This window comes from Rhinatrema bivittatum, chromosome 13 (genome assembly GCF_901001135.1).
Source record: "Rhinatrema bivittatum chromosome 13, aRhiBiv1.1, whole genome shotgun sequence".
NCBI lineage: Eukaryota > Metazoa > Chordata > Amphibia > Gymnophiona > Rhinatrematidae > Rhinatrema > Rhinatrema bivittatum.
This window is the reverse complement of record NC_042627.1, coordinates 44,438,068-44,465,103: the sequence shown is the minus strand read 5'-3', so window position 1 is coordinate 44,465,103 and position 27,036 is coordinate 44,438,068. Positions and strand designations below refer to the sequence as shown.

Below are 27,036 nucleotides of genomic sequence, written 5' to 3'. Positions count from 1 at the left end.
TCCGAAGCAGAAAGCCTGTGAGGGAGTCAGTTGGACCGTTAGATAATGGAAGGGTTAAGGGGCACTTAGAGAAGATAAGGCCATCGCGGAAAGATTAAATGATTTCTTTGCTTCGGTGTTTACTGAAGAGGATGTTGGGGAGGTACCCGTACTGGAGAAGGTTTTCATGGATAATGATTCAGATGGACTGAATCAAATCACGGTGAACCTAGAAGATGTGGTAAGCCTGATTGACAAACTGAAGAGTAGTAAATCACCTGGACCGGATGGTATACACCCCAGAGTTCTGAAGGAACTAAAAAATGAAATTTCAGACCTTTCAGTAAAAATTTGTCACCTATCATTAAAATCATCCATTGTACCCGAAGACTGGAGGATAGCAAATGTAACCCCAATATTTACAAAGGGCTCCAGGGGCGATCCGGGAAACTACAGACCGGTTAGCCTGACTTCAGTGCCAGGAAAAATAGTGGAAAGTGTTCTAAACATCAAAATCACAGAACATATAGAAAGACATGGTTTAATGGAACAAAGTCAGCATGGCTTTACCCAGGGCAAGTCTTGCCTCACAAATCTGCTTCACTATTTTGAAGGAGTTAATAAACATGTGGATAAAGGTGAACCGGTAGATGTAGTATACTTGGATTTTCAGAAGGCGTTTGACAAAATTCCTCATGAGAGTCTTCTAGGAAAAGTAAAAAGTCATGGGATAGGTGGCAATGTGCTTTCGTGGATTGCAAACTGGCTAAAAGACAGGAAACAGAGTAGGATTAAATGGACAATTTTCTCAGCGGAAGGGCGTGGACAGTGGAGTGCTTCAGGGATCTGTATTGGGACCCTTACTTTTCAATATATTTATAAATGATCTGGAAAGAAATACAACGACTGAGATAATCAAATTTGCAGATAACAAAATTGTTCAGAGTAGTTAATTCACAAGCAGATTGTGATAAATTGCAGGAAGACCTTGTGAGGCTGGAAAATTGGGCATCCAAATGGCAGATGAAATTTAATGTGGATAAGTGCAAGGTGATGCATATAGGGAAAAATAACCCATGCTGTAATTACACAATGTTGGGTTCCATATTAGGTGCTACAATCCAAGAACGAGATCTAGGCATCATAGTGGATAACACATTGAAATCGTCGGTTCAGTGTGCTGCGGCAGTCAAAAAAGGAAACAGAATGTTGGAAATTATTAGAAAGGGAATGGTGAATAAAACGGAAAATGTCATAATGCCTCTGTATCACTCCATGGTGAGACCGCACCTTGAATACTGTGTACAATTCTGGTCACCGCATCTCAAAAAAGATATAATTGCGATGGAGAAGGTACAGAGAAGGGCTACCAAAATGATAAGGGGAATGGAACAGCTCCCCTATGAGGAAAGACTAAAGAGGTTAGGACTTTTCAGCTTGGAGAAGAGACGACTGAGGTGGGATATGATAGAGATGTTTAAAATTATGAGAGATCTAGAACGGGTAGATGTGAATCGGTTATTTACTCTTTTGGATAATAGAAAGACTAGGGGGCACTCCATGAAGTTAACATGGGGCACATTTAAAACTAATCGAAGAAAGTTCTTTTTTACTCAACGCACAATTAAACTCTGGAATTTGTTGCCAGATGATGTGGTTAGTGCAGTTAGTATAGCTGTGTTTAAAAAAGGATTGGATAAGTTCTTGGAGGAGAAGTCCATTACCTGCTATTAAGTTCACTTAGGGGCGGATTTTAAGAGCCCTGCTCGCGTAAATCCGCCCGGATTTACGCGAGCAGGGCCCTGCGCGCCGGTGCGCCTATTTTACATAGGCTTACCGGCGCGTGCAGAGCCCCGGGACTCGCATAAGTCCCGGGTTTTTCCGAGGGGGGCGTGTCGGGGGGCGGGCCCGATCCGCGCGGCATTTCAGGGCGGGACGTTAGCGTTTCTGGGGCGGGTCCGGGGGCGTGGCCGCGCCCTCCGGAGAAAGGTAAGGGGGGGGGGTTTAGACAGGGCCGGGGGGGTGGGTTAGGTAGGGGAAGGGAGGGGAAGGTGAGGGGAGGGCAAAAGAAAGTTCCCTCCGAGGCTGCTCCGATTTCGGAGTGGCCTTGGAGGGAACGGAGGTAGGCTGCGCGGCTCGGCGCGCGCCGGCTATACGGAATCGGTAGCCTTGCACGCGCCGATCCAGGATTTTAGCGGCTACGCGCGTATCTACTAAAATCCAGTGTACTTTTGTTTGCGCCTGATGCGCCAACAAAAGTACGCCAAATCGCGCTTTTTGAAAATCTACCCCTTAGAGAATAGCTACTGCCATTAGCAATGGTAACATGGAATAGACTAAGTTTTTGGGTACTTGCCAGGTTCTTATGGCCTGGATTGGCCACTGTTGGAAACAGGATGCTGGGCTTGATGGACCCTTGGTCTGACCCAGTATGACATTTTCTTATGTTCTTATAAGTATCATCAATGGAGTTTTTTATGGGAATTAAAAGTTGTATGTCATCAGCATAAAGGTAGTGGGTGACTTGCAGATCATTTAATAGCTGGCAAATTGGTAAGAGGTATATGTTAAATAAAGTCGCAGATAACGCTGAACCTTGAGGAACTCCAGTATTGAGGATAATTTTTTAGAGATGTTGTTATTAAATGAAACTTGATAAGTTCTGTTAGAGAGATAAGATGAAAACCATTGTAATGTAGTCTCAGCTAAACCAATTTCAGATATTCGCTGTAGAAGAATTTGATGATTAACTGGTAGGATGCCAGTCCTCACTCATAGGTGACATCATCTGAAGGAGCCTAGCATGGAAAACTTATGGCAAAGTTTCTAGAACTTTGACTGAGTCTCTCTGAGCATGCTCAGTATGCCATTGTGCCATACATCCACACGGAGTCCCTTCAGACTCATAATATAGAATTAAAAAATAACCCACAAAGTGGAAGCCCAACTCCAGGAGGAGATGGGTGGGATTTGTGAGGGCTGGCATCCTGCTGTCCTCTGAGAATACCTGTTACAGGTAAGCAACTCTACTTTCTCTGAAGCTAAGCAGTCCCTAGCTACAGGTTATCCACAACATAAAAGGGAACCAACAAATCTAGTGCCAATGGGCACAACAATAACCAGTTTTGTTTGATAACAAGGAGGGGCAGCCTAAACACACACAACATGCCCTAGGCAGGAGCAAAGTTAGGGAACTCAAGGTAGATCAGTGCCAGCCATGCTGTCATTGGTTCCCCGACACAGAGACTCCACACCGCCTGTTTGATGGTCACCTGCATGTGCTTTTAAGCTCCTCCTCGAACATAGTCTATGCCAAGACTGATTGGGAGCCAGGAAACGTGGTCACATCCTCTTTGGATCTGGAGAAGAGGATCAATGGCAGACATCTTGACTGATAGAGGTCAGTGGAGAACCCCCGGACATCGTGAGGATTGGCTATCCTCCCCCACAGGGTTACTCCAGGGGCATCACAGCATCTACTGATGCATCCCCCATGCAGCAACGGGAACAGATGCTGATGCTTCTCAGGCTTCCCTCAATGCTTGGATCAGTTTCTCCCTAGTGCCGAGCCTGATGATGATAAACCAGACGTCTTCGCCCTGGAGGAGCTAGGCAAGTGCCTGTCTCCAGTTCTTCCTCTCAGTCTTCAACAGCATTGGAAACAATGGCCCTGCTGTTGTCAAAGGCTCGAGAGCCATTGATGTGACTCCAAGGCCCTTCAGCATTAGTTCCTCAATGCTGATGTCAATAACTTCGACTTGCCCAATCCAAAGTGCCACTCCATCTTCTTGTGCTGGGCCTGAAGTCCTTTTGGGGTCATCTGGGTACATCTGCTGCAAACCCAGATGTCACATGATGCCCCTAGGCAGAGGACATATCTATATGGGAATCCAAGTTAGACATGGTTCTTGTACATTTGGAGCATTGCTTAAGTCCCATGGAGGACATCGCATCATGAAATAAAAGGGACATTAAATCAAAATTGATGGCAGCAGCTGATAACCAGCAGGCACCAGCTATACCACCACCCTGGGAGAACGACAAACAGAAAAAAAAAACTTACCCAAACAAAAAAACCTAAGATGATAAAGGGAAGACACTGAAGGGACCCTTGATGAATATGAAGTAGAAAACACAAAAATCATGAATTTAAGTTTGAAAAAGAAAAGAGACTACTTTTACCACAAACTCGAGCAAGACATGAGGATCTGCAGAAAAAAAAAAAAGAGACTGAAGGGACCTTGCATGGATGCGTGGTATAATGGCATGCTGAGCAATGTCAGAGAGGCTAAGTCAAAGTTCTAGAAACTTTGACATAAGTTTTCTGTGCTGGGCTCCATTGGATGATGTCACCCATGAGTGAGGGCTGCCATCCTATTTGTCTTCAAGAATTATAAATAAGTAAATTTTACATAACATATAAAAACAACATATAATTATAATCAACCAAAATACCTAACCCAGCAGGGATCCTGGACCCAAACTAAATAAAGAATTAAAATTATAAAGTCATGTAATTCATAGATCAAATGCTTGTACACACAGAGTCTTTACTCCCTTCTGAAACTTAGAATAATGTTTTTCCTTCATCATTATCATATATTTTTTTCATGCCTTTCCAGTCAGAATGTTCAAGGTGTGTGGACAACAGCGGATTGTACAAATTCAAAATCATTGATCTTGACGGTTACTTTGGTTACATAATAACAGTATTTAATTTTAAGCTTACATAATAGGAGTATAGAATATAGAAAAACTGAAAATCAAAAGTATACACATAAATTACTTCCTCCCAAGGAATGCCTCTTTCAAGTTCAAATTAAATCGCTTCCACGTGTATTTTTATGCACACAACCCCTAGGACAATTTTCCAAAAGTCTATTTACATATATAAAGCTGCAGTTTATGTTCAGAAATGCTTTTGAAAATTAGGCCCTAAAGGGCCATTTCTTTAGGCACTTTACTCACAGAAGTCCATTTGAAAATACCCTCCCTACTGTGAAAGGGCCTCCATGCAAAGTCAGAGCTCATTGTAACTACAAAAAAAAAAAAAAAAAAATGTTATTTGCACTTGGAAATTAATGAAAGGCTTTACAATATACAGTACTGCAAACTGACTTTTTAAACAATATAGCTCAGCAATATTTCAAATAGGAGGTCATGCTGAATAAATTGTTTATATGCTTTAACACTCTTCATTATATGTTTTATTTGAACTTTATTTCAGAGGCTATAATACGCCATGACCATGAGGATGTTTAAAATGAAAAAGACAAACACAATCTCAGAGACTATATTTCGGCTATATGAAAAACAGAGTTGAAGAAGACTGGTCAGATCATACCATATCAGTTACAGACTCTGGAACAATGTACTTTTAATACTTCGCTTCCTCTGGTGATGATAATCCATGGATGGTCGGTATGAACTTTGGCTTTTCTTTGGGTGGGGAGGTAATTTTCATTCAATTGAATCCTCCAACGCAACTGCATATCATACTGGTGCTCCCAGCGTAACAGTGAGCTGCTAAGTCTCTACCAGGGTCCGATTACTGCACAGGGCCAGCTGAGCGACTGCCTGCCTGTTATTGGTGCTAGGGTCTTGTGACGTCAGTGTGGCAGCTACCTTGTTGGTCCAAGGCAGCACTAAGGGAGAGGGGCACCCCCCCCCTGGGTTGCCAAGGCTGGGGGGGAACAGGAGACATGGCACAATCCCCCCCCCCCCTTGGGAGGCTGCTCCAGCCCGCCTGGGGTGCCCACCCAGCTCAGCCCTGTCCTAGTCTCTGCAGCACGGCTGTAGCAGCTGCAATTCCCTGTACCTCCTCAGTCGGCTAGTTACAGCATTTAGTTCAAAATGAATGTAGTGATTGAAAATTTTACACTTAAACAGTTCCATTTGAAAGTACAGTGTACCTTAGCAAAAACAATACAGTAGAAACCAATTGATGTTCTAGAAGTAGGCCATTTTAATTAATTTTAAAAGAGCAAAGAGTTTGGAGTAATTTTTAAAGAACTTGTCCCATTTTCATGAATGACAGTTCAATGTCCTGAAAGGAAGCTTGCATGTGTCTGAACAGACTTTCAGTGGACAATTGTAAAAAGAATGACCATATTAATCAGTCATCTGAAAATTGCCCTCCCTCAACATGGCTAAAAGTTGGCGCATTCTTCCCCAGCATGCGTGCCTTCTAGGGTGGGGGTGGAAAGTCTGGAGGATGGTTTAGATTGGGAGAAGAAAATCATACATGTAGATGGCATTTTCAAATCTACACGTGAAGTTTTTCAGCAAAAATCTATCTGCAGAAAAGGGAATGTGCAGGGGATTGTGCCTACTGACCGTGAAAGCTTCAAACCAAAGGTATGCCTGTACTTTCACTTTCAAATCACAGCCTGTGAGTAAATTGCACCTGGCAGTCTTTGTCCCAGTGTGCACAGTTTGAAAATTGCTCCATTAAGGACCCTTCATGCATCTGTGCACCATACAAGCTGAATCGTTTAAATGGTTGGAGACGCCAAAATCAGCTAATCACCTGGGTTGAGGATCCTAGTCACACGAAAGCTGCCATTCAGTAAAGTATTTACCTACGTGAATACGTATATGAGCTTCAATTAACTTGACTATGTATAGAACTTAAATAAATGAAGAATTCATCCTTCAGCTTTAAGGCAGTGTTCATGGATTTGCCACTTCTGGTATACATATTTAGGATGCACAGACACACCTATTGGCTTCCCGTATTACACTGAGACTGTACATAGGGCATGTTAGAAGTGCTCCAATCACATTAATGTGCTTTGTCAGCTAATCAGTGGTGTGAGCACGGCCTTGTGACTTCTAGCTGCAGTTCCTGCATATACTACAAACTATCTCTTCACTGTCATCGAAATGAATCCTAAGGTACTAACCAGCATAATAATATGTTATTCCTGGTTTTCAAGCTCCATGGACCAAACTAAATAATATGCAGAACATGGCAGCCTGCTAAGGCCAACGCTAACACCATCATGGTCTGCATATTAGGTTCCCCCAGAGATAAACTGGCCCAACACCAAAGTGGACAAGATAGCAGAAGGAAATCTAGTTTTCCCCCTCCCCCCCCGCCAAAATAAATCTCGTCTCCAGCCTCCCCACCAGCAATCACCAAAGAGGAATATCCAGGGCCTACTACTATTATTTATATTTCTATAACCCTACTAGGCATACACGGCACTTTACAAATAGACCTAAGAGACAGTTCCTGTTCCACAGAGCTTACAGACAAACAAAACATTATGCTGAAGTTTTATTTGTTATGGAAAATGTTAAACCTACAAGGTATGATTAGGAGAATAAAGGGTTAAAGGTATAAAAGCAAGCCTCAAAAATGTGGGTTGAATAAGGCCCAAGGAGCAGGACTCCCCCAGTTCAAAAAGTCGGTTCCTCACCCTGCCACAGGCTCCATAACCACCCAGTCCCCCTAACCCCAGTATTTCTATAGCCCTCATAATCAACAAATAGGTCTCTGGGCTCTCGAAACCCTGGCATTCACCCCCAGACTCCTACTCACCACCAAAAGATGACCCAGAGTCTTCATCAGCAGGAGGAAGTCAGTTCCCCTCCCTGCTGGCAGTACAGCATCAAATCCAAAATGATGATTACGATAGCTAAATATGCCTCGTTTGCTTTTCTTCTTGCTGGGCAGCGTTCCCTATGCCATGAAATCAGTCTCCACCCATTGTTCTGCTAGCTATGCAGTTTGGCATTGTTCAGTTCACAGTTTTAATGTTCTTGTGTCCCTGCAGGACCTATTCCTGCAGGGACATCATGGCCCTGCAGGCCACATCTTTCTTTCTAACTGCCTTGTGCCTTTTTCCTCAGGAAAAGGTGGAATATCAATGGAAATAAATCAATAGCATGTGCAGTCAGGTGAAGCACGTAACCGCTATTACAATCAGCAGCACAGTTTAGTAGCTCCCAGCTTTGTCTTTTCACAACCATTTGGGAATTAATTTGTTGCAAGCAAGCAGTAAGAAATTTCATTGACTGCATTTGAAAATGCAATCAGCATTCTGAGCACTAGGAAATGGCTTTATGTAGCTGGAAGCAGATAGGAATATGAATATTAAGGAGGTGCTTTCATTTGAAATGAAATTTCCTGTTTGTTTCATTTTGCTTGGTAAATAAAAACAAATGAAATGAGGTGGTTTTTTTTCTATTCTTTTCCTTTTTAAGAAGCCACACACACATGCCCCACCCCCACTATTTAAAGAATGGACATGCACCCCACATTATGACTGCCCCACAAAATGCCTTCCCCGTGTTTGAACCATTTAAAAATAAAGGTGCCCCAGGTTGGGCTAGGCCTCCGCACTGAAAGTCTTAGCCCATTCATGGGGGAGGGGGGCTCACTGAAGTCTAAAGGGTGCCGAGATCAATCCCCAGTTAATTCTGCTTCACTGGGTCCCCTATTCAAAACAGCACTAGCTGGCCCGGATTGGGGATCGCTCCTACCCCTTTGGACTCTGGTGATTCCCATTCTCTGTAAGACATAATTCTATATTCTGTCAATTTTTATTGTTACAATGTAAACCGAATTGATTAGTAACTTTGTTACTGGAACTTCGGTATATAAAACTGTTAAATAAATAAATAAATAAATAAATAAGAGTCAGCTCATGGGTTACTACTTCAGAGACTTGGAAGAGAATGAAGTTGGGATTAGACATGGCCTCTTATTGCCTCCTCCTTTTACACACAACAAGATGTCCCCCCTAATTATGTTGGTTTCCATTTTAGATCGATGGGATGCTAGAAGGCTGGATTTGGAAGTTGGCAGCAGCCCTGAAATCAAGTCAAAGGCAGTTAAATGTCATCATTGTTGATTGGCTCTCATTGGCTCATCATCACTACCCCATTGCAGTGCGGAACACCAGGTTAATAGGACAGGAGATTGCAAATTTCTTAGAATGGTTGGAGGTAACAATCAAAATATGCTTTGTTTCTCTTAAGAAAAACAGATTTTCTTCTTTTCTCGCTTTTTATTTTAAGGAGTGATTTAGATCATAATTTCCAGTGTGGTCACATGGTTTGTTTAAATGTGTCCTGCTTAAAGTTCATAGACAACATATCTGCAGTAAGGCTATCTTGTTTCTTAGAATTTTGAAAGTCAGATCACAATCAGAGAAACCATGGGATCAAATATTGCAGAAGAAATGTGCATTCTGCTCATATTAATGATAGTTAATAAATTATTTCAATCAGCATTTTTAAATATTTTGATTCTTTACAAGCTGGGGTACCTTTTATTGAACCAACATAAATAATCAAGAATGTTTTGGGGCATGAGTTTTCAAGATTTATAAGGGTATGATTAGGAGAATAAAGGGTATAAAAGTTCATTCACAAAATATCTTTAGACAGTTATTAGAAGGTTCTAAGAAATATATGCACAAGTTGCAAAGAATCTAATTTACTCCAAACCAATATGACTTGTACATCTCTGAACTATAAATAAAGTTATGAATGGGTATAGGGCTGGCATGACTCACCATGTGTCTGTGCACCTTGCTCAGGACAGCAGCTCCAAGGGGGGAGATATCACACAACTGAGGCCTGCCCATGGAGTTCGTCTAAGCAAGGCAGAACCTGTATTGTGCTCTCCCCTCCCAGCAGCCCTGGATTTGTCAATGGACACCCATTATGCCTGTGCCTAGGGCAAGCAAAGATTTAGGGTCAGCAGTCTGGCTAAGATCTGCTGCCTTTGACCTCTGCTGAATCTCATTCAGTCTTATGATGTGAGGCACAAGATCTAGGGATTCATTGCAATTCAACACCATGAGATTGGGACCCACAAAGCACAGAAAATTAAGCACTGCTCCTTCTGCCAAGCATGGAGGATTGGGAGGAGCCAAGTGCACTGGGGATACAAAGGGCAGAGAGGGTCAGGAATGGGGATGGGATGTGTGAAAGCTTTGGGAGAAGGAATGCAAGGAGAGCTTTCAGGGGAAGAAGAAGAATGTGGGGAGACCCTTCTAGGGGTGGGACAGGAATGCGGGGAGGACCTTCCGAGGTTGGGAGTGGGATGTAGGAAAAGCTCTCTGTGGATCAAGGGGAGGGGATGTGAGGATTCTAGGGATTGAGGAAAGCAGAGATTGAACTCTCAATCTCCATTACCCCTCTAACTGACCCCCTCTTATATCCCCAGCTTCTCACCTCCCCCTTCAGCTCTTTTCACAGCCCTCCAGCTGATCCTCTCTAACCCCAAGCCTTTCTTATAACCTCCAACTAATTCTCTATCATCCGCTCCTTCTCATCCCATTGCCTCCTCACACTCATCCCCCTCCATTCTTCCCAGCCCCCCAGCTATTCTTTTACATTCAATCTAATTTCATTCCCACAAGAAATCCAGCTGATCCAGCCCTCAAACCCCTTCTGCATCTGATACCTTCTCCAAACATCCTCTAGGCCAGAGTCAAAGCAACATTTTCCTTTGAGCCCTGGGCCAAAGGTGTATGACAACTGGTGGGAAAAGAGGGCAGGATGATGACAGGGGCAGCGTGTTTCCCTTGGGTAGATTCAATGATAGATGAGGAGAGAGCAGGAGTGGCAATTTCCACTGACCCATGCACACTCAGCCCTCCCCTCCCCTCAAGGCTGGTCCCAAGCACAGGGCCTGCAGTGGCCCCAGTCCTTCCTCATGCAAGGCTTCCAGTCACCACAGAAACTCACGTGAGGGCAGGGGTCTGTGAGTGTGCACCGACTCAGGCCCAACACTGCCTTCCACTACTAATGCCGCTGCTGCTGGTGTCTGAAAAACCATGCCATTAGAGGCATGTGTGACCCCATTTGGGATCCCAACCCACAGTTTCATTAGCATAATCATGACATTATCTTTACTTGCTGGTTTTCTTTTAATAAATTGCATTTTGCCAGACTAGTATAGTTACTTCTTAGTGAATCCTATGGAACTGTGCAGTGCAGAATTTGCACAGAATTCCCCAGCTGTGCAGAATTTGACACTTAAAGGTGAATTTTCAAAAGTTGTGCACGTAAAAAATAGCTCTTACGCATGTAAAATAGCATATATGCAAATATTAGCTATTATAGAAACCTCAATATACACACAAATCTGGTTCTGCAAGTGAATTTGTGCATGTAAAAAAGGGTCAGGTCAAGGGCATTTCAGGAAAGGGCCAACATTTATACAAATAAGTTATATTTACACCTGCTCTACAACTAGGGTAAGTGATCGTAAACATCTTAAAAGTGTGTAAGAGGTCTGGTTGAAAGGGAGGACTTTGGGCTGGTCATCACGAATGGCAAATAGACTGGGTGAAGTAGTAGACTAATGGGTAAAACTGATAAATTAAATTGCATGTTAGACAATCTCCCGACTGGTGCATGTAAAAGCTGAATTACGGGGGTAGATGCATCTAAATAATGCGGGTAAAATCTGCTTGCATTTCTCTTTACAATTTGACTTTAAAATACATGGGTATATCATTTGTGCGCATTTATCTGGCTAAATTCCGATGTATCCGGTTAAGTTGCACCTTCGCCAGACAAGTTCCAACTTATGCAGCTAAGTAGCATCATAGCCAGATAGACGGACAAGAAGCGCTTTCCGGACCTAAGTAGTGCTTTTTGGACATCAGGCTATATGAGATAACCAGATGGTCTGAAGAAACTGCTACTTAGACAGATAAGTCTTAAAACACTACTTATCCGGCTATCTGATTTACTGGGATATATAGTGCTTTTTAGACTTATCTAGCTTTCTGACTTAGTCGAATAGTGTTTTAAGAGTTATCCATCTAAGCAGTGTTTTTTCAGATGTATCCAGATATCTTACTTAGGCCTTGATTCATCTAAGTCTTTTCCCAAAGACACATAATGGGAGAAAGGCTTTTGTGAATCAGCAGTTAGTGTAACTGGGTTTAAAAAAAGGTTTGGATAAATTCCTAGAGGAAAAAATCCATAAACTGCTATTACGGTAATTAATAAGCAATAGTAGCTTGTGATTTATCTAATGTTTGGGTACTTGCCACATACTTGTGACTTGGATTGGCCACTGTTGGAAATAGGATACTGGGCTTGATGGACCCTTGGTCTGACCCAGTATGGCATATCTTATGTTCTTATGTAGGCCCTTAGCTGGATAAGTCTGAAAAGCCCTACTTAAATGTCATTGCTGTAACTTAGCTGGATAAATCAGAACTTATCTGGATAAATGCCGCTTCTTATCCGGATAAGTCCAAACTTGCATGGTGCATTGTTTTTATATATATGCAAGTATGTTTGCGCACATATGTACTCGTATTTCATGACCTGAACATATTGTTTGCATGCAGGTTATAAAATACTGTAGTGTAGCATCCTTGTGTGCACCCATATACACGCGTATGTAGGTGCGTGTACAGCTTTTTGAAAGTTATCCTCCCAGTGCACAGATTTTGGTGGGGGGGAAAAGAAGGCAGCAGTCTTACACTTGCCAATACCGACTGGAACAGAAGGAAAATGATTATCGGTCCCGCGGGGGCTGAAGAGGAAAGAGGTAGTCTCCTTCAATGTGCAGCTGCAGCTGTGCAGTTTTTAGGTTTTTTGTTTGTTTTTTTTATTTGCCGTGTGCTGCTTCCCTTCTTTCCCCCTCTGGCAGCAGACTGGGCTGACAGCAGCCTTCTTGTTCACACTACCATTTTGCTCAATGTTGCTCACACTGTTCCGGTGCTTATCTGCCCTCTCCCTGCCCCGCCCCCAACCAATTCCCTGCAGTCCGACACATGCTTAATGCCATGAGTCCTAATGTTGGAAGCTATTCCAAGCCAGGCCCTACTCACAAGTTTGTATTTGTTTTCTTAACAATCCTGGAGCCCGAGACCAGTAGATTGGAGAGAGCACATGAGCGCTGCAGGATGGAGGAAGGGTTGAAAAAAGGAGAGCGTGAGCTGGAAGGCAGGGCTTAAACAAGAGGGAAGAGAGAGAACTGGGGGAAGGGTTTTGAATCTGGGAGGGGGAGAGAACATGCAAGAGAGCTATGGGGGAGGGGTGAATTTAAACCTGGGAGGGGACAGGAGGGGGGAGGTTGAATGTCAGAGCACTAGCTGTGAAGGGTTGAACTTGGAGAAAGAGGGAACTGGAAGGTAATGTAAAATATAATAGATAAAGTGTAGGTAGGGATAAGCTGGCGGGGTGGGGGGGGGGTGGGGGAACTGAACCTGGAAGGGCCAGAAGAGAGAGCTGGGGGTTTAACCTGGAGGGAGGTTGTCTGGCCTGAGTCAGGGAGGGGAAGAAAAAGATAGATGGAGGTTCGAGCCTTTTATAATTTTATAGTATTTCGAGGGATTCTGCATACAATTTTTAAAATTCTGTATTTTTGACAATTTATTTCTGTATTACACTATTAATTATTACTCAGAAAATTATTATATTGGGTTATTTTGACAAATAACATGCAGAATTTTGCAGAAGTTTAAAAAAATTTGCATGCAGAATTCTAAACTTTTGTGCGCAGAATTTTCCCAGGAGTATATATACACACAGGGTGGCCCATGAAAAAGTAGCCCGCCTCCAATACTTTTCCATGGGCCACCCTGTAGTATTCTCTTTCTACTACATGTACATGTGTTTCTCCTTTTTAGCTTAAAACATGTAGTAAGATATCTCACATATCCTATACTGAGATATGCTGAAATACTCATGTCTCACAATTCAGTAGATTTCTAATTTCAGCCTTTCAAGTACACCACTATAATAAGACAAGGTCTTGTCAAATGAGGCTAAGCCTGGAGTTCATCCCAGGTTTCTCTAAACTTTCTGACCAACATTTCTTTCATATGTGATATGAACTTGGCCAAATTTAAACCCAAAGATTAAGAAATGACAAGGCTACTGTAATTTAGCATAAGTCCTCTGTATTATGGCTAATAGATACTATCATGCCATTGTTCTTTTCTAGCTCTCTGTCCAGTATCCTAGAGATAAAGCTCATCTGATTGGATATAGCCTAGGAGCTCATGTTTCAGGATTTGCAGGCAGTTATATTGATGGCTCAACCAAAATTGGAAGAATTACAGGTAATTTATACATTTCATAAAACACATTTTAAAAACCTTTTATTTATACTGAATTGATTATTAATATGATTTTATTACAACTTCATTAGTATTGTAATTAATCAATGTTATCCTGTATATCCCTTCTAGCTTTTACTTGATTTTCAAACATATTGTTGGTACTCACATTTTGTATTGTTCTAACTGAAGACACTAACTGACTTTTTACAATTTTTACCTAGTGCACAAAATGCCTGTCACCTATTTTAGCCTTTAACCTGCAGTAATAATAAGAACATAAGAAAATAAGAAATTGCCATGCTGGGTCAGACCAAGGGTCCATCAAGCCCAGCATCCTGTTTCGAACAGAGGCCAAACCAGGCCACAAGAACCTGGCAATTACTCAAACCCTAAGAAGATCCCATGCTACTGATGCAATTAATAGCAGTGGCTATTCACCAAGTAAACTTGATTAATAGCCGTTAATGGACTTCTCCTCCAAGAACTTATCCAAACCTTTTTTGAACCCAGCTACACTAACTGCACTAACCACATCCTCTGGCAACAAATTCCAGAGCTTTATTGTGCGTTGAATGAAAAAGAATTTTCTCCCATTAGTCTTAAATGTGCTACTTGTTAACTTCATGGAATGCCCCCTAGTCCTTCTACTATTCGAAAGTGTAAATAACCGAGTCACATCTACTCATTCACGACCTCTCATGATCTTAAAGACCTCTATCATATCCCCCCTCAGCCGTCTCTTCTCCAAGCTGAACAGCCCTAACCTCTTCAGCCTTTCCTCATAGGGGAGCTCTTCCATCCCCTTTATCATTTTAAGCCCCTTCAACCATAGCCTAAAAGGGCAAAGTGGTATGGGGCTGATCATTGCCCCTTCTCTGTCCCTCCCCTCCATAGTTGATTTAAAAAAAAAAACCTCTGCTGTCAGAATATTGGAAGCTGCCAGAAATTAGAAAAAAACTAAAAGGAGAAGTTGTAAGCGTTGAAAGTTTGCATAAGGCATGAATATTGTTTAACAATACCATTTTGGAAGCCCAGATAAAATGTATGCTATATATTTAAAAAGCCATATTAATATAAAGGAACACTTTCAAACAAAAGGCAATAAAGAAATATATATCATACCATCAAAATCATAAATAAAAAAAATGACATATATAAAAAAAAAGTAGATAAATTTGTATTTATACAAAAAATACAAACAAAAATAGAAATATACAACTACAAATTATATCCAGTCAATACACTAATATCCATCTAAATATCCAAAGCTTATTAAAAACACAGCACACATAACCATAAAATACCAATCACACATACAAAAAGTCATAAGAGACTTATTTCTTCCAATGTTTCACACAATAGAGCTTCTTCAGGAGAGAATTCACAAACATTGTCAAATAAAAAGAATGCTAGATGCCCTCCTATTATTTCCCATCAAAATATAGACATTCTTCATGGGGCCAGAAGTAATTATTTTTATTATTATTATTATTATTTTTAATAACCACAGGTGACTGGGGGAAGGGCAAAGATCAGTCCCTTATCTCTTTACCCTTTTAGGCTATGTTTGAATGAGCTTGGGCACAGGATTACCAGTTTGTAATCCACGAAAAGACATCGCCACCTATCCCATGACTTTTTACTTTTCCTAGAAGCCTCTCATGAGGAACTTTGTCAAACGCCTTCTGAAAATCCAAGTATACTATATCTACCGGTTCACCTTTATCCACATGTTTATTAACTCCTTCAAAAAAGTGAAGCAGATTTGTGAGACAAGACTTGCCCTGGGTAAAGCCATGCTGACTTTGTTCCATTAAACCATGTCTTTCTATATGTTCTGTGATTTTGATGTTTAGAACACTTTCCACTATTTTTCCTGGCACTGAAGTCAGGCTAACCAGTCTGTAGTTTCCCGGATCGCCCCTGGAGCCCTTTGTAAATATTGGGGTTACATTTGCTATCCTCCAGTCTTCAGGTACAATAGATGATTTTAATGATAAGTTACAAATTTTAACTAATAGATCAGAAATTTCATTTTTTAGTTCCTTCAGAACCCTAGGATGCATACCATCCGGTCCAGGTGATTTGCTACTCTTTAGTTTGTCAATCTGGCCTACTACATCTTCCAGGTTCACAGTAATTTCGTTCAGTTCATCTGACTCATCACCCCTGAAAACCATCTCCGGAACTGGTATCTCCCCAACATCCTCATTAGTAAACACAGAGGCAAAGAATTAATTTAGTCTTTCTGCAATGGCCTTATCTTCCCTAAGAGCCCCTTTAACCCTTCTGTCATATAATGGTCCAACCGACTCCCTCACAGGTTTCTTGCTTTGGATATATTTTAAAAAGTTTTTATTATGAGTTTTTGCCTCTATAGCCAACTTCATTTCAAATTCTCTCTTCGCCTGTCTTATCAATGTTTTACACTTACCTTGACAATGTTTATGTTTTATCCTATTTTCTTCAGATGGATCCTTCTTCCAATTTTTGAAGGATGTTTTTTTTGGCTAAAATAGCCTCTTTCACCTCACCTTTTAACCATGACGGTAATCATTTTGCCTTCCTTCCACCTTTCTTAATGCATGGAATACATATGGACTGCGCTTCTAGGATTGTATTTTTAAACAATGTCCAAGCCTCTTGAACACTTTTAACCTTTGCAGCTGCACCTTTCAGTTTTTTTTCTAACTATTTTCCTCATTTTATCAAAGTTTCCCTTTTTAAAATGTAGTGTTAGAGCTGCAGATTTACTTATAGTCCCCCTTCCAGTTATTAGTTTAAATTTGATCATGTTATGATCACTGTTGCCAAGTGGCCCGACCACCGTTACTTCTCTCACCAAATCTTGCATTCCACTTGTTTGTAGAACTTTGCCTTTGTTGTTACTCCTGATTTCCTGCAGAAGCAATTAGAAATAAAGATTATCAATATAATATAGAAATAAATACTAGCAATATAATATACTTAGGTAACATCATTTTCAGCTCATTTTGGAGCAGCCTGATGAAGGGAGCATAATACATGAAAATTAGTGACATATTGAATGTTAAGACAATATCTGCAGAATTACAGGTAGTATTTATTTAATTTGTAGCTTTTATATACCGAGGTTTAGCACAAGCCTTCACCCCGGTTTACATTGAAACAAAACAATTATACATAGAACAAGTTGTGAAACGAAAGTATATGCATATAGCAGGTCATGGAACAGGTTGTAACAGGAAATAACTAAAATATCTTAAGTCAAATAACGAAAATGAATATAGAAACGAAAAACGAGGAAGGTAGATACAAACGCGTGCTCTAAACACAAGAAAGTATGAGTGGGAAATGAAAGGAAAGGGGGGAGAGAGGTAGAAGGTAGGGGGGTCGGATGGGGCGGAAGGAGGGGGGAAGAGGCGAGGGGTAGGGGCAAGGGGAGGGCAAGAGGGGGGGGCAAGGGGAGGAGGAAGGGGTAAAGAAGAGGAGAAGAGAAGAGGGGAGTAGGAGGGGTGGACTAAGGCATCACAATTGTAATTAGCCTAAATTATCGTTGAAAGTCTGGCTGAAGATCCAAGTTTTCAGTTCTTTTTTGAATGATTTATTATCGCTGATAGTGGTGAGGTAGCATGGTAGGGCGTTCCAAAGTTTTGGCCCCGCTATGGAGAGAGCTCTATTTCTGGTGTTAGTAAGCTTTGCCATGGGTAAGCGGGTATTTCGAGTAGTCGTTTGTCGGAAGTTCTGGTGTTCCGTTTAGGTTTGTGGGGGTGGAACATTTTACTGACTGCGGAGTTATCTGTGTTGTGTACTGCGTTGTGGATGATCGTCAGGGTTTTGTATTCTATTCTCTGAATGATTGGTAGCCAGTGTAGACTTTTTAATACTGGGGTGATGTGATCAGATTTTTTATTTCCGGTCAGAACTCTAGCAGCGGCATTTTGCAGTAACTGTAGAGGTTTTATGGTGGATTTGGGGCATTTTGCAGTAACTGTAGAGGTTTTATGGTGGATTTGGGGAGACCTAATAACATTGAGTTGCAGTAATCTAGGCTGCTGAAGATCAGGGATTGTAGTACTGTTCGGAATTCCTGATGGTGGAGGAGCGGTTTTAGGTGTTTTAGTACATGAAGTTTATAGAAACCTTCCTTTGTTTTGGTTGCTATGTTTGTTTTTAGGTTGAGATCTTTGTCGATCCATACGCCGAGGTCCTTTGTTGAGCTTTTTAGAGGTATGGAGATGTTGTTGATTAGAAGATAGTTGTGGGAGATGGTTTGGTCTGAGACATTTCGTACAATGAGGATACATTCAGTTTTATTCATGTTTAGGCATAATTTTAACTTGTTGAGCATGTTTCTAATTGTGGTTAGGTGTTTGGCAGCTGTGCAGAGAGCGTCTTCTATTGAGTTGGTGACAGGGATGATGAACTGAATGTCGTCGGCGTACAGAAAGAAAGTTATTCCAAGACTGGAGATGAGGTGGCAGAGAGGGATTAAGTAGATGTTAAAGAGGGTGGCCGAAAGGGCGGATCCTTGTGGTACACCGGTGTCTAGAGAGAGGGGTTTTGATGAGATGTTGTTCATGGTGACCTTGAAGGATCTGTTATTTAGATAAGAGGTGAACCATTTGAGGGTGGTGCCGGAGAGGCCGATGTTTGAGAGGCTAGATAGAAGTATTTTATGATCTACGGTATCGAATGCCGCAGAGAGGTCTAGGAGTATTAGGAGGTGGTTAATCTTGATGTCAGCACTTCTTAGAATATCGTTAGATAGGTTGGCGAGAAGTGTTTCTGTGCTGTGATTTTTTCTAAATCCGTGTTGATTCGAGTGTAGTATGTTGTTTGATTCAAGGTGTTCGTTTAGTTGGGATAAAGCAGCTTTTTCTGTCAATTTAGCTAGTAGGGGTAGATTGGAGATGGGGCGGTAGTTATTCGGGTCTGACGGATCTAGGTTCTTCTTTTTTAGAATGGGAGTGATGGTTGCTGATTTTAGTTCGGTTGGGAGTTCGCCTTCTTCTAGTGATTTGTTCATGATGGCGGCTAAGGTAGGGGTGATGATATGTGCCATATCTTTGAGGTACCGCGTTGGGATAGTATCAAGTTCATGACGTGCAGGATTTATTTTTTTTAGCATTTTTTCAGCTTCAGTGTTGGAGACAGGGTTGAAATGTGACCACTGGGGTATATTCTTAGATTCTAACCAGTCATCTGCGGAAGTAGATTTGTTGAGAGAGCTTATTAGTCTGTTGATTTTGTCTTTGAAGAACATGGCAAGGTCTTGTGTTAAGTTGGTATCATTGTGTGAGTGGGTAGTAGTGTTTTTGTCCTCTGTGAGGTTTTTTACGATGTTGAATAAGGCATTTGAATTGTTAGAAGAGTTTTTAATCTTTTGGCTGTAGTAGTTTCTTTTCGTGTTTGAAATCGTGTTTTTATAGATGGCAAGGTGAGTGCGGTATCTTTGTTGGTTAGATGGGGACATCGATTTTCTCCATTCTTTTTCCAGTTTTCTGAGGTTTGTTTTCATTGATCTTAGGTTGGAGTCAATCCACGGGTTATTTTTTTCGTTTTTTAGTTTTCGCTGTCTAGTTTTCACTAGGTTTATATTGTTGGCTGTTAGTTTGGTTAGATGGTGCCAAGATTGAGTTGCTTTCTTGGTGCTGGAGAGGTCAAGATTAGAGAGTTGTTTTCCTAGTTCTTTTTGTAGTTTGTCTGGATGAAAATGTGGTCTGAATTTGAAAGAAGTAGGGATTTTTGCATTAGTTGAGTTATTGGGTTGTAGTAGTTGAGTATTACAGTGGATGAGGAAGTGATCAGACCAGGGAACTGGGTTGGCTGAGGTGTAGGTATTTGAGAAGTGGTGGCTGGTGAATATTAGGTCAAGAGTATGTCCAGCTTTATGAGTGTGGGTGTTCACTTGTTGAGTCATGTTGAAACTAGATAGCATGTCCAGAAGTGTTTGGCAGCTATGAGTTTTTTTGTTGATGTCTGTGTGGAGGTTGAAGTCGCCCAGTATTATGGTAGGTTTTTCTGTGCTTATGTTTGAAGTTAGGTATTCCAGTAGGGGGGAAGGGTCATCTTCTAGAAGGTTTGGAGGGCAATAGACTAGGCATATTTGAAGGTGTTCTGAGTCAAAGAGGGCGATTTCGTATTTCTTTGGTAGGTTGTTGGAGATTGGTTTGAGTGCGAGCTCTTTTTTTATTATTAGTAAGAGGCCGCCTCCTCTTCGGGCTTTACGAGGAATGGAGAACAGGTCGTAGTTGTTGTTAAGTAGTTGATTTACGAGAACTTGGTCGGTGGTTTTGAACCAGGTTTCTGTTATAGCTATGAGGTCTGGATTATTGTCCTGGATTAGGTCATTTATTAGGATATATTTTTTGGTTAGGGATTGAGCGTTTATTAAGAAGAAGGTCAAATAGGTTAGGTTTCTGAGGTTGTTATTTAGGGGGATGTGGATGAGATGGTTGGATTTTCGTTGCATATGGTTCATGTTTGCGTTGCTTGGTGGTGTATTAGGATTCCTGTTTTGAATGATTGTTGTTGCTGATTGTGGGTGTTTGAATTGAGATCTTGAATGGGAGACGAGTTTATGGTCTTCAGTGGATTGATGAATGTTTGGTGGGTTGGCTAGATAGAGATGGTGAGAGGCGTCATGGAGGGGTCTGGAGAGATAGAAGGTGGGAGCGGAGTCATTTTGGGTGGGAGACATTGGGAGTGTGAAGAGAAGAGGAGCACAAATGGGCAGGCTCCTATTGCGCGCTACGTCAAGCACGTGACGCTTATGTACGAGCTGTGATTTAAATTGCCCTTCTAGGCGCGGCAATTCCGATGTCATCGGTGGTGCTCTTGTATCTGGGCAGACCTAGTCCGACGCCGGTAAGTGAATTGCTGATAAGGCCTCGAGTCCGGCGGTGTGCTATCGGAGGTATGGCGAGACTGAAAGCCTTACCCCGCTGAGTCCCGGCACCGGATGTGTGGATCTGTCTCCAGTTTGTGTGGATGATTGAAAGTCTTGACGGACGGTGAGAAGGTACAGAGAAGGGCAACTAAAATGATAAATAAATATTATTTATACATTTATTTATCACCTGCAACTGACTGCTCTTTCTAGGTGCAAGTTTAAGGACAAAACAGTAACCACATTACTTCACATGCAGATGCAAAACAAATCTATAAACCTTATGGGGCGGATTTTCAAAGGCCCGCACGCGCCGGCGCGCCTATTTTGCATAGGCCGCCGGCGCGCGTAAAGCCCCGGGACGCGCGTAAGTCCCGGGGCTTTTGTAAGAGGGCGGGTCGGGGGCGGGGCCGACTGACGCGTCGTTTTGGGGGCATGGCTGAGGCCTCTGGACCAGCCCCAGGGACCAGAGGACGGAGCGGGGCTGCCGGCCGACAGGCGTAACTTTGCCGACAAAGGTAAGGGGGGGGGGTTAGATAGGGCCAGGGGGGTGGGTTAGGTAGGGGAAGGTGCGGGGAGGGCGAAGGAAAGTTCCCTCCGAGGCCGCTCTGAAATCGGAGCGGCCTTGGAGGGAACGGAGGCAGGCTGCACGGCTCGGCGAGTGCAGGCTGCCGATTTTTCGCAGCCTTGCGCGCGCCGACCCCAGATTTTATAAGATACGCGCGTATCTTATAAAATCAGGCGTACTTTTGTTCGCGCAACTTTTTAAAATCTGCCCCTAAATTTATCAACAACTTTATGGTATGAAATGCATTAAAAGAAATATTGTTTTTAAATTTGTAAGGCAGTAAATAATTTTCAATAAGCTTAGCTAAACTATGCACTTTACTGTCTGTATGCACCCACCTCTGATGGAATTGTGTTGACTGTTTGTTTTTCCTCCAAATCTTCCACTAATGTGTAACAATTATGAAAACTGCAGTTGAACTATTTGTAATGATTTTTCATGCCAAGTAATATTTTTCAAAAGTAATTAAACTGTAGCACTTGATTCAGACGGCAATTATCAGGCAGCTAAGGGGACCAGAGAGTCACAGTTTCTTTAAATATCCAAACCCTTTGGTTTGAGCATATTTGAATTACTCTTGGACTGAGCACATTGCTCTTTCCTGGAAAGGAGGGTAAGAGATCAGATTCACTTGGACTCAGGCAGTGTCTTGTGCACTGGCCTGAGAGCCCCTTGCTCAGAAGTGTTGCAATCTCAGGATTGCTGTTACCATGATTTACTTTGGATGTTTGCCATCTGGACAAGAATCCTCCATTTGCTAGCCAAGTAGATCATAGATCATAATGTGTGGATCACAAAATTAGTATCTGACCGTCTGTCTATTCAGAACCTGGAAGGACAATGAAGACCCCATAGTGAAAGTCCTTGAAAATGTAAAACCAAAATGTGCTACGAACTACACTTGATAGAAGTATAATTGACTAAAAGTAGGTTAAAAGTCAAGTTTGAAGTGACTTGTAGGACTCTTATCATGGGGGCTTTTGAAATACATTAGATGACCGAGAGAATAAAAACAAAACTAGATAAATGTTCCCAAGTGAGGTAAAAGCATTTGTTTCTAAATACTGCTTTCCTAACACAAATACTTACATTGCAAGTTGATTGTTTGCTTTCATTGTAGGCCTTGACCCTGCTGGTCCTTTGTTCGAAGGAATGTCATCAACAGATCGTTTATCTCCTGATGATGCACGCTTTGTAGATGCAATTCATACATTTACCCAGCAGCATATGGGTCTGAGTGTTGGGATCAAGCAACCAGTTGGTCACTTCGATTTTTATCCCAATGGGGGAACGTTTCAACCAGGCTGTCACCTCAGGCACATGTACAATCATATTGCACAATATGGAATCATTGGTAAGTACAGAGACTAGGGAAAACAGAAAATCTGATGTACACTATTCTGTATAACAGGCTACAGTCAAGCAGTAACCAGGGACAGTATACCAGAAATATTAATTACAAGTACTGAAACTTATTTAACCTGTTTTATGAGTCTGTTTAATGTGAAAAGACCCTAGGGAATACTTGTTTTTAGTTAACAACTAAGCTGTAAGTATAATGGATTCCTCTTACGTGAAATTCTTCTATACGATGATCCAATTTTTTATTATTTGCTATAGCAGTAATTTCTAAAGAGTGATCCCAGGACACCTGAGAAGTCCTCCATGACTTATATAGGGGTCCTTACCTTGATACTGCCAGCCCTACTGCAGGTGAAGGTCTGCCTGCCTAGTGCTGAGAAGGAGCTGAGGCTGAAAAGCAATAGCAGCACACAACCACTCAGAGCAAAAGCAGGAAATAGTGATTTTATTTATTTATTATTTATTTGGAGCTTTTTATATACCGCGGTACGTATAGGTCTACATCACCTCGGTTTACAGTAAACAATAACTTAGCCAAAGGCTTTACAAATAACCAGTTATACAGTAAGAAAACAATAAATAGCAACAGGCTTTACATATAACAGTTAAAAGTATGTCAACAATCTAAATAAATAGTTTTTACTGAAATAACAAATTCCCGAGATCAGGATATAGCTTCTGTACATATAATCTTCAATGAAAGTTTAAACTCAGAGTAGTTCAGTCCATTAACTTGTCAAAGGCAAAGTTCAGAATCGTGTCAATACACAGTGTCAAACAATGAGAAGGCGGGGAAAAGGGAAAGAGAGGGATAGGCAGAGTGAAACAAACAAGAGTATTAAAGTAGAAGGTGGCGCATCAGTGGAATATATGTCAATCTATTAGAAGAAGGAAAAAGAATGTGGCATAGGTGACAAATTATGCAGTAACCTGATTTTCAAATTAGGCATTGATCATTGATAGAAAGCTTTTTCAAACAACCATGTTTTGAGGTTTTGTTTGAAAGTTTTGTGGCAGGGTTCAAGACGTTAGTCCAAAGGCATATTGTTCCATATGTTGATACCAGCTATAGAGAAGGAACGTTCTCTTGTGGATACGTGTTTGATGTGTTTGAGTGGATGAGCAGCTAGTTTGGCTTGGTGGATATTAGGGATGTGAATCGTTTTTTGACGATTTAAAATATCGTCCGATATATTTTAAATAGTCAAAAATCGTTAGGGCCACGATACAATACCAATTCCCCCGATTTATCGTCAAAAAATCGTAAATCGGGGGAAGGGGGAGGGCAGGAAAACCGGCACACTAAAACCCCCTAAAACCCACCCCCGACCCTTTAAATTAAATCCCCCCCCCTCCCGAACCCCCCCCCCCCAAATGCATTAAATTACCTGGGAGTCCTCCGTAGCGGCGGTCCGTGGCTAAATCGGGGGAAGGGGGAGAGCACGAAAACCGGCACACTAGATCGTGAGGTCTTCAGCTGGCGCCATTTTTCAAAATGGCCGCCGCAAAATGGCGGCGGCCATAGACGAAAACGATTCGACGCAAGAGGTCGTTCCGGACCCCCGCTGGACTTTTGGCAAGTCTTGTGGGGGTCAGGAGGCCCCCCCAAGATGGCCAAAAGTTCCTGGGGGTCCAGCGGGGGTCAAGGAGCGATTTCCTGCCGCGAATCGTTTTCCGTACGGAAAATGGCGCCGGCAGGAGATCGCTCCTTGACCCCCGCTGGACCCCCAGGAACTTTTGGCCAGCTTGGGGGGGCCTCCTGACCCCCACAAGACTTGCCAAAAGTCCAGCGGGGGTCCGGAACGACCTCTTGCGTCGAATCGTTTTCGTCTATGGCCGCCGCCATTTTGCGGCGGCCATTTTGAAAAATGGCGCCGGCTGAAGACCTCACGATCTAGTGTGCCGGTTTTCGTGCTCTCCCCCTTCCCCCGATTTAGCCACGGACCGCCGCTACGGAGGACTCCCAGGCAATTTAATGCATTTGGGGGGGGGGGGTTCGGGAGGGTGGGGGATTTAATTTAAAGGGTCGGGGGTGGGTTTTAGGGGGTTTTAGTGTGCCGCTGGACCACCAGGTAATTTAAGGCATTGGGGGGGGGTTCGGGAGGGGGGGGATTTAATTTAAAGGGTCGGGGGTGGGTTTTAGGGGGTTTTAGTGTGCCGGCTCACGATTTTAACGATTATGACAATACTTTACACACACACAAACGGCAACAATATGATTCCCTCCCCCTCCCAGCCGAAATCGATCGTTAAGACGATCGAGGACACGATTCACATCTCTAGTGGATATTTCTAATAGGTCTATTAGATGTGTGGAAAATAAACTGGTCAGAATACCATTGCATCTCTTGGTTGTGAATCGATTTATGGATGAGTGAGAGGACTTTAAAAGTGATCCTGTACGTTACCGGAAGCCAATGTAGAAACATGAGAGCTGGGGTGATGTGTTCGTGTCGTCGAGTATTGGTAAGTAAGCGAGCTGCAGCATTTTGCAGCATCTGCAAAGGTTGAATTGTGTTTTTTGGGAGACCCATAAGTAGTGCGTTACAGTAGTCTAGTTTTGGTAAGATTGTGGCTTGTAACACTGTCCGGAAGTCCTGAGCATGTAAAAGAGGTCTCATTCTTTTCAACGTATGTAACTTAAAGAAGCCATTTTTAACTGTAGATGATATGAATTTCTTTAAGGAAAAGTGATTGTCAATCATGACTCCCAGGCTGCGGACATGCTGTAAATGGGGGCAGTCAGCTGTGAGGATAGATGATGTGTTAGTAGTGTTGTTTTTGTGCGGCGTGATGATGAGGAGTTCAGTCTTGTTAGTGTTTATTGCAAGACATTTTTCCATGAGTAGCTCTTTTATTTCAGCAAGGGCCGAATCCCAAGTTTTCAGGGCATTGTCAAGAGAATCATTGATGGGAATGAGGACCTGAACGTCGTCGGCGTATATAAAATAGGGATGTGAATCGTTTTTTGACGATTTAAAATATCGTCCGATATATTTTAAATCGTCAAAAATCGTTAGGGCCACGATACAATACCAATTCCCCCGATTTATCGTCAAAAAATCGTAAATCGGGGGAATGGGGAGGGCAGGAAAACCGGCACACTAAAACCCCCTAAAACCCACCCCCGACCCTTTAAATTAAATCCCCCACCCTCCCGAACCCCCCTCCAATGCCTTAAATTACCTGGGGGTCCAGCGGCGGTCCGGAACGGCAGTGGTCCAGAACAGCCTCCTGCAATAGAATCGTGTTGTCCTCAGCCGGCGCCATTTTTCAAAATGGCGGCGCAAAATGGCGGCGGCCATAGACCAACACGATTCGACTGCAGGAGGTCGTTCCGGACCCCCGCTGGACTTTTGGCAAGTCTTGTGGGGGTCAGGAGGCCCCCCCAAGCTGGCCAAAAGTCCCTGGGGGTCCAGCGGGGGTCCGGAAAACGATCTCCTGCCGCGAATCATTTTCCGTACGGAAAATGGCGCCGGCAGGAGATCGACTGCAGGAGGTCATTCAGCGGGGGTTCCGGTCCCCCGCTGAATGACCTCCTGCAGTCCGGAAAACGATCTCCTGCCTCGAATCGTTTTCCGTACGGAAAATGGCGCCGGCAGGAGATCGTTTTCCGGACCCCCGCTGGACCCCCAGGGACTTTTGGCCAGCTTGGGGGGGCCTCCTGACCCCCACAAGACTTGCCAAAAGTCCAGCGGGGGTCCGGAACGACCTCCTGCAGTCAAATCGTGTTGGTCTATGGCCGCCGCCATTTTGCGCCGCCATTTTGAAAAATGGCGCCGGCTGAGGACAACACGATTCTATTGCAGGAGGCCGTTCCGGACCGCTGCCGTTCCGGACCGCCGCTGGACCCCCAGGTAATTTAAGGCATTGGAGGGGGGTTCGGGAGGGTGGGGGATTTAATTTAAAGGGTCGGGGTGGGTTTTAGGGGGTTTTAGTGTGCCGGCTCACGATTTTCACGATTTTCACGATATTTTAACCACCCAAACGATAACAATACGATTCCCTCCCCCTCCCAGCCGAAATCGATCGTTAAGACGATCGAGGACACGATTCACATCTCTAATATAAAATGACGTAGATCCAATTTAACCAAAAGTTTACAAAGCGGAGATAAATAAACATTGAATAGTGTTGAAGACAGTGAGGACCCTTGTGGGACACCTTGTGATAGATTTCTGGGTTTTGAGGTTTGGTGTCCCATC

The 27,036-nt window shown here is 42.8% G+C and overlaps 1 protein-coding gene across 1 annotated transcript in view; it reads left to right on the top strand.

Moving 5' to 3' along the window:
• LIPC (lipase C, hepatic type) overlaps nt 1-27,036 on the top strand; it is a 115,655-nt gene that overhangs the window by 963 nt on the left and 87,656 nt on the right. Inside the window, exons 2-5 of the mRNA XM_029575309.1 lie at nt 5,207-5,400; nt 8,755-8,934; nt 13,913-14,030; nt 22,590-22,823. Of these exons, the coding sequence (XP_029431169.1) occupies nt 5,380-5,400; nt 8,755-8,934; nt 13,913-14,030; nt 22,590-22,823 (553 nt within the window). The 5' untranslated portion in view covers nt 5,207-5,379. The remainder of the gene's footprint in view (nt 1-5,206; nt 5,401-8,754; nt 8,935-13,912; nt 14,031-22,589; nt 22,824-27,036) is intronic.